Source organism: Styela clava, chromosome 15, assembly GCF_964204865.1.
Source record: "Styela clava chromosome 15, kaStyClav1.hap1.2, whole genome shotgun sequence".
In the NCBI taxonomy this organism is placed as follows: Eukaryota; Metazoa; Chordata; class Ascidiacea; order Stolidobranchia; family Styelidae; genus Styela; species Styela clava.
Genome location: NC_135264.1, coordinates 12,612,207 through 12,618,839, shown reverse-complemented (window position 1 = coordinate 12,618,839; position 6,633 = coordinate 12,612,207). Strand labels below are relative to the sequence as shown.

The 6,633-nt window shown below is 33.8% G+C and overlaps 2 protein-coding genes across 2 annotated transcripts; both read right to left on the bottom strand.

Moving 5' to 3' along the window:
- LOC120334083 (uncharacterized) lies at positions 1-2,430 on the bottom strand. The gene is made up of 4 exons (XM_039401535.2): positions 1,694-2,430; positions 1,299-1,436; positions 784-913; positions 1-237 (listed from the first exon to the last, which is right to left on the bottom strand). The coding sequence occupies exons 1-4, from the start codon at positions 1,927-1,929 to the stop codon at positions 148-150; spliced, it is 594 nt and encodes a 197-aa protein (XP_039257469.2). The 5' UTR covers positions 1,930-2,430; the 3' UTR covers positions 1-147.
- Positions 2,431-4,312: 1,882 nt separating this feature from the next.
- LOC120334297 (uncharacterized) lies at positions 4,313-6,052 on the bottom strand. Its single transcript, XM_039401772.2, has 4 exons — positions 5,772-6,052; positions 5,438-5,578; positions 4,893-5,028; positions 4,313-4,457 (listed from the first exon to the last, which is right to left on the bottom strand). Exons 1-4 carry the CDS (start codon positions 5,966-5,968, stop codon positions 4,425-4,427), a joined length of 507 nt encoding a protein of 168 aa, XP_039257706.2. The 5' UTR covers positions 5,969-6,052; the 3' UTR covers positions 4,313-4,424.
- Positions 6,053-6,633: the final 581 nt, after the last annotated feature.

Genomic DNA, 6,633 nt, shown 5'->3' with positions numbered 1-6,633 from the left:
TTTATGGACCAAAATCTTTATTAACCATGTAAGTAACAAAGCACAAAAGAACATTCACTATTACTATGATCTAGTTGTTGTTTTAAACTCTCAATAGCATTACAAATCATGCCAGTCTAGTCGCAAGGAGGATACATCTCAGCTATATCACGGAATACGGAAATTGAAACCACCGAAAGGTAAACGAATATTCGGCTTGTTTTTCTCCTTTCCACGGCATTCACATCCACATGGACGCTGCAAAAAACAATCGAAAGTTTTATAAAGATCTACACAAATTGTTTATACAATCCTGGGCTTCTGCTGCAAAGGGCATACAACGACCACAGATATTTGTCTTGTCGATTATTGTGAAAAAAACTTGAGTATGCTATATTTGTTTGATTACCACAGCCACAGCCATAAGAACTTTTTATTTTTTTTATTTTTAAGTTATTATTTTTGTTCCGAAGAAGTTAGGAATTGATTTTGCAATTCAGAGTAAGTTATGGGTGATCTCCTTTTTGCATATTTATTTTAAAATTTAAAACCTATCTTAAAATAATTTAATGACGTTAGTCACAAAGGCTGTGATTCATTGTCAGCTGTACAAAGCAATGCGGATATGCACACAGCAACCAGTACCGCTTATATCAACTATTTCGGGTCTGATGCATACTGCCTATTGACATGGACTATGTAAATTTTATATATCATGAAACATGATTTGCAAAAGCTATTTAAATTCAAACATGAAGAACATAATATTCTAAGCGGAAATACTAAAAATATGAGCATTCATACCTTTATCCACACATCGACTGAATATAACTTGCCGGAGTGTTTGATGTTTCGTTTAGACTCGAACCAACAGGTTTTAGACTTGCATAAACATGGTCGCCACCATTTCTTTCCACACGATAAGTTTTCAACACTAAAATATATTATTGGGAAAAATGAAACTCACTTTTTTTAAGCCGCCAAAAAAAGCTCCACAATGTAAACGCAGACACAAATTTTCGGCGTTAAGTTTGTAAACCATGCGCCTGTGAAGTTCATGTTAAAACTAAATAGTCAAAATTCCCAAACATTACGCTTTTACAATAGGGCTTTTGCTTTTTGTGTAACTTCAGTTCACAGTCATCCCCTTGATCGCGATGTGAACAGCCTATAACGTAGTGGACAAAGAATATTTTGGAGTTGAAAATATTCGTGACGGCTATGGCACATCAACACGTTTCTTTACTGGATAATCTCTTATATACGATGCCAGATTTGTGTTCTTTGCGGCATTACCATGACTTAGATTAAAGACTTACCCGCATGATTCTCCGCGAACCGAAAGCGGTCTTTCTAATTGAAATTCCAATCCGCAGTAATATCCGCTGTATATTACCGCAGTGCATGACTTAATCGTACAAACAGTCGTCGAACAGGTAGGATGTTTCGAATCTCCCCTATATTGAAAGTAAGTTGAAATTATATATAATTCATTATGAACAATTGTGATATTGCACAAATAAAAATAAACACAAATATAACTAAGTTTTTGATAAGAATTGTGGTGACACCTAAATTCACTGATATTCTATTAATAGATAAATTAAAATTTTGATAAAATTGATTCATTTTAATAATTCCGTTAAAACTCATATACATTGTTTGTTTATTAGGTAATAATTTTCTCCTTTGCCGAGCACTGAAAATCTCTCACCAAGTAGCTGGGCATGTCCTGGTTGACGTGTGCGACCCACCGACATTAGAACTCGCTCCACGAGCTACCGACTGTACAGCTGAACCTCCTCGTGGTAAATTTGGGTCAAGTTCAGCCGGAAGCGCCTCTCCTATTTCATCGACCACAGGCTGAAGTATATCTGGCATAGCCCATGATGCTGCTGCTGTTAACACAAGCACGAAAATAACGATGCAACTTTTCATAATAGGCAGCATACGTTCTTCGACACAAAATGTAATAAAATGCTATATCAAACTATGACACGGTAAATTTATGGGAATTTACTTATTATCGACGGAAAATATTTCGTTGTATATGTTTGCGATAGTTTTTTAATCCTAATATCTTTTTTATTAGACTTTGTTCTTTGGCCAACCGAAGCCATACATACTACATCAATGAACAAATAAAAATGTCAATGAACTGAATAGGTCACTGTTCTGTTGACGACCATGTTGTGTTTTTTACCACTTACTTAATTATAGTATTATCCAGGTTATGTGTCGTGTTTGCGTCAACCTAATCCCGCTTGAGATATTTTTTTACAACAGTCCGAAAACATAATGCTCTCAACATATATAATTATATCTATATGTGAATGAAAGTTGTTTTAATATGTAATAATAATATTGCAACCATATAAACTTATAGACGTTAAATAAAAAGCAAATAGTTCAAAGGTAATTTGAATATTATTTATGAATATGATTGTACGATCTATTCTCGACCGAGCCTCATACTGTTACAAATTTTTCAAATTTACAAAGTAGTGTTAATATTTTATATCAAATTTTAATAATTTCATGTTTTTTCCCATAATATATATACCAACTCATTCACAACACGTCATTTGCAGCATTTAGAAGTCACACTTTAAGTTTTAACAGATAGCTAATTATTACGCCTCGAGGATAATTTCACAAGCTATTTTTACCTTGATTCTTCAACATATGTTCTGATCAATACAAATAAAAATAGTTTACGAGTTCACTGTTTCAGAAAACACGATCGGATGTATGAGTTGCGAACTAGATCAAATTTGTCAAAAATATCTTAATCTTAATGCCTTGAGCGGTTTGAAAAAATCCCCTGTAATTTTATATTTAACATGTCATCGCATTTAAGTTGCGAAAGATTTGATACCACTTTGTTTTAGACTTCCTGTCCTCATAATTGTGCATTTCTCTCTAGTTTGATTATTTTATAATTATTTCATATAATTGTTGTGAATTTATTTACCAACGAGAAGAAAGAGCCAACCATGTCGACATTGCTTTGATGAAATGGAAATTCCATGTACAACAACAGAGCGGTCGCATGTATACCAATAAACTCTAGATGTCGCTCTCGATTAATCTCAGTGTCTTCATTATCTATGCATCGAGCCTATTGTATGATATTCTTCTTAAACTCCAGAGCTTGCCAACTACACATACCTATTGCCATTGCGCCTTTCACACTTGGCAAAGGTACAAATTTATCATTTTTTCCGTGGTTTATATATATGAGTACATTCAGTTTAAGTAAGGTTATGGATTATTGGATCAATTTCTTGATATTATAAAATTGATATATATTACAGTAAATCTTTACTGATCCGCCGATAGTGAAAGTAATTTGGTGGCTGTAACACTGTTATGCAACGACCTTAAATACACGTATTTGGGTCACACAAAAACGCGCGTATTAGATCATAAATGTTTATTACACTAATCACGATATATCAACAATGATTCATAGAGTACGTAGAGTCCAATGAAAGACGAAAACGTTGTAATTTATTCCGATCTGTTTATGAAATACAAAGTAGTTACAAGCTGTGCTTTCCCAACATTTCCCAAGTTGACTATAGTTGTATTTGAATAACCTGTACACCAGCACAGCTGATCAGTCAAATACATAACAAATTGTTATAAGTTACAGATAGTTTTATTGACAATAGCAAAATATTACCCCCTCCCCTACCTAAAATGAAAAGCCGGTGAGCATACAGGCAACAGTCAACCGAGTATGTGTCAAGCCTTTGAATTATATATCACGTTTTTGAATAGGTTATATGGTACCTGTTTATGGATTCTTTGGTCGTTTTCCTCTAAATTCTAAATTATTCAAGTCAAGTTAGGACTAATTCACAGATTCAAAAAAATTTGATTTTTGGCATTTATGCCATTGTATATTTTTGCCAGAGCATGTTAATAACGAAACGCTATTCCACGCGACTAAATGTTATGTGTGATGATATCCCTACTTTTTCTCAGAAAACCTATGCTGTTATGGTATTTCTGTTATCAAGTAATTTTTCTTAGCTCCCGCATTATTTTGCTTTGGTAATTTTCAAACTTAGTTAGAAATGACCTAACTTATTTTTAATTCTGTGGCTTATGGACGATTCACGTTCATATTTTATTTATTCACTGATCCTGTAAATTAACTGTTCTTCGTGCCCAACAGCGTGCGTTTTTACGAAATGTTACATTGATGTTTAATGTTTCCTCGACAGGAAGTGGCCAAGTACTCTCGTTGCACGCACGCGAATAAAAGTTGGTTAACATTAAACCTCCTCTCTCAAAATTTGAAAACGCAATATCATCACAAAAATATTATGCATCAATATATTTTAATATTTAAAAGAAGTCTTGGTAAAACATATAGCAGATCGTATATCAAAAAATATGAATCTGCCTCAATCCTTCAGGTTGGATCTTGTAGTCTAATACTTGCTGCACTGGCAAGTGTATGGCACCTGTAAAATGATATTTTGGAGTTATGATCTGGCGTTCATTATAAAATATAATTTAAATATAAAACACTTGCATGACAAAGATTACAAGCTCATGATTACTAAAATAGAGTTAAATCAGTATATACAATTCACTAAATTTAGCTATTTTTAATCTTTTTTTGATGTCCCGAAGAAAAAATAAGTAGTCCGTGTCATTTTTCCAAAAGATGACAAATATCTTAGTCCTAAGTCAAATCAAATCTGCCTATATTGCTTTAAAAATTAAGGCGATCTCATAGATTCCAACCATCTACTGACATTTCTGTCAAAAAAACAACATTATGTATCTCCAAAGACCTCAGCATTTGATTGCTCTCATATACTCTACAATTATTTTGGTCCAGTTTGGAGAGTGGTGGATGAAATTAAATTGTGCAAACTTTTCAAAAAACTTACCCTGATGTATACTTTGGCAAAGTAGTATGAACGGTATCCCTTTTTGCTGTACATGACGATTAGACGTGTGAGTTTGATAGATTTGAACAATGTCACACATTTGCATTGGTTGTAATCTCCGCACTTCGATCCAGATCTGAATAAAAGTGATGTGTTTTAAATTGAGATAAAATCAGAGTTGGAAAATTAAGTGAAAATTTAATCGGGGGTTCAATCAGATAGTGGAATGCAATTATTCTTTCGTATGGGATCTTATAACTTTTCGCAAATTTATCATGAAATTTGAGTATCTTATAATATATTATTAGTTCTTTAATGAAGCTAGCGTAACAGGGTTTTATAATAACTAGTTGGACTGTGGTAAATTGTGTTTGAAACTGACGAATATAAATGAGGAGTCAGTCATTCAAATAAAATGGATTTTCGGTTCACAAAAAATTGGGTAATTGATAACTCTCAGTGCAAATAGGGAAAAATTACACTTATGTGAAAAATAGTTTTTCATATGGATGGGAAAAATCTTGGAAATAAATAAAATTGCTTACTTGCATTGGACTCCTATAACTTTGATACCCCTAGCAAGCGTAAGAGGCAAGTAATTGCATTCGGTGTATCCTTCTCTGATAATAAGATTGCAATATGTCGCCGAGCAATGTCCTTTGCACTGTCTAGGTGGTTTGTAAAATCTTCAAACAAAAATATATATTAAGTGTTATGCCACTTTTTATATCTTATTCTTTTTGATCCAACCTTTCCTAAAATCACCTTTTAAAAGGTTTTTCTAATTTTCAAATTCATTGTATATTTATCAGGTGTAGTTGGTTCAAGCAGCATGCTGATGAAAAGGAAATATGAAAATTAGATGCAATAAATACTCACGTAGGAGCAGCGCATTTAGGTGGTTTAAAGCGAACTATGTGACGAGCCCCGCCTCCTTCGATATCGCTCGTGACGAGACCCTTAATCGATAGATTCTCTTCATCATCAGACGATGGCTCGGGCTGAGCTTTAGCTGGTTCTTGGGCAAATGCTTGGATTACAAAACCAAACAACACGACAACAGTAATCAACTTCATTTTCTGTGTCTGATATACGATTGTTTCCAATAAAGTATTGAAACGAAGATACAGTCAGTCAGTGGATAAATTCTTGCAGTGTGGAGTCTCTTTTATACAAATCCAGCTCTGACTCAAAAAACCATATAAAAACAAGATTGGAAACTTCGATTATTATTTAATTTCAATATGAAATAAATACCATGCTTAGTCATTATGTGGGAAATAACTTTTTGGGTTCTTATAAGCCGATGAATCACGTGTTTCGATATTTGTTATAATTGTTGTTTCATATCTAGATTAAAAAAAAATCAATGATACAGTATATGCTATTGTGATGCGTGAGGACTTTTAAAACGATAGGTTCAAAGGTCATGGAGAATGCTCGCTACATCACGTACGATTGTGATCACCTAATGTGAGTTATCGCACTGCATAGTTTAGTCTCAAGTCGAAACATAAATATTCCGGTATTTCAAAAAGTTGCATACGAATTAATATGCCTGATTGTAAAAATGTTCCCGATAAAGGTTCTATGTCCATAGCACACTGGTGGAAGTGGAACAAATACTGGTGAAGAGGTTGCATGGAACCATCGCTGTGTTACCCTATTAGCACTGCGAAAAAATGTGAGTAGAGAGTAGCTGATACGAGACCTAAAGCAGATCAAGTCGACGGAGCCAAGA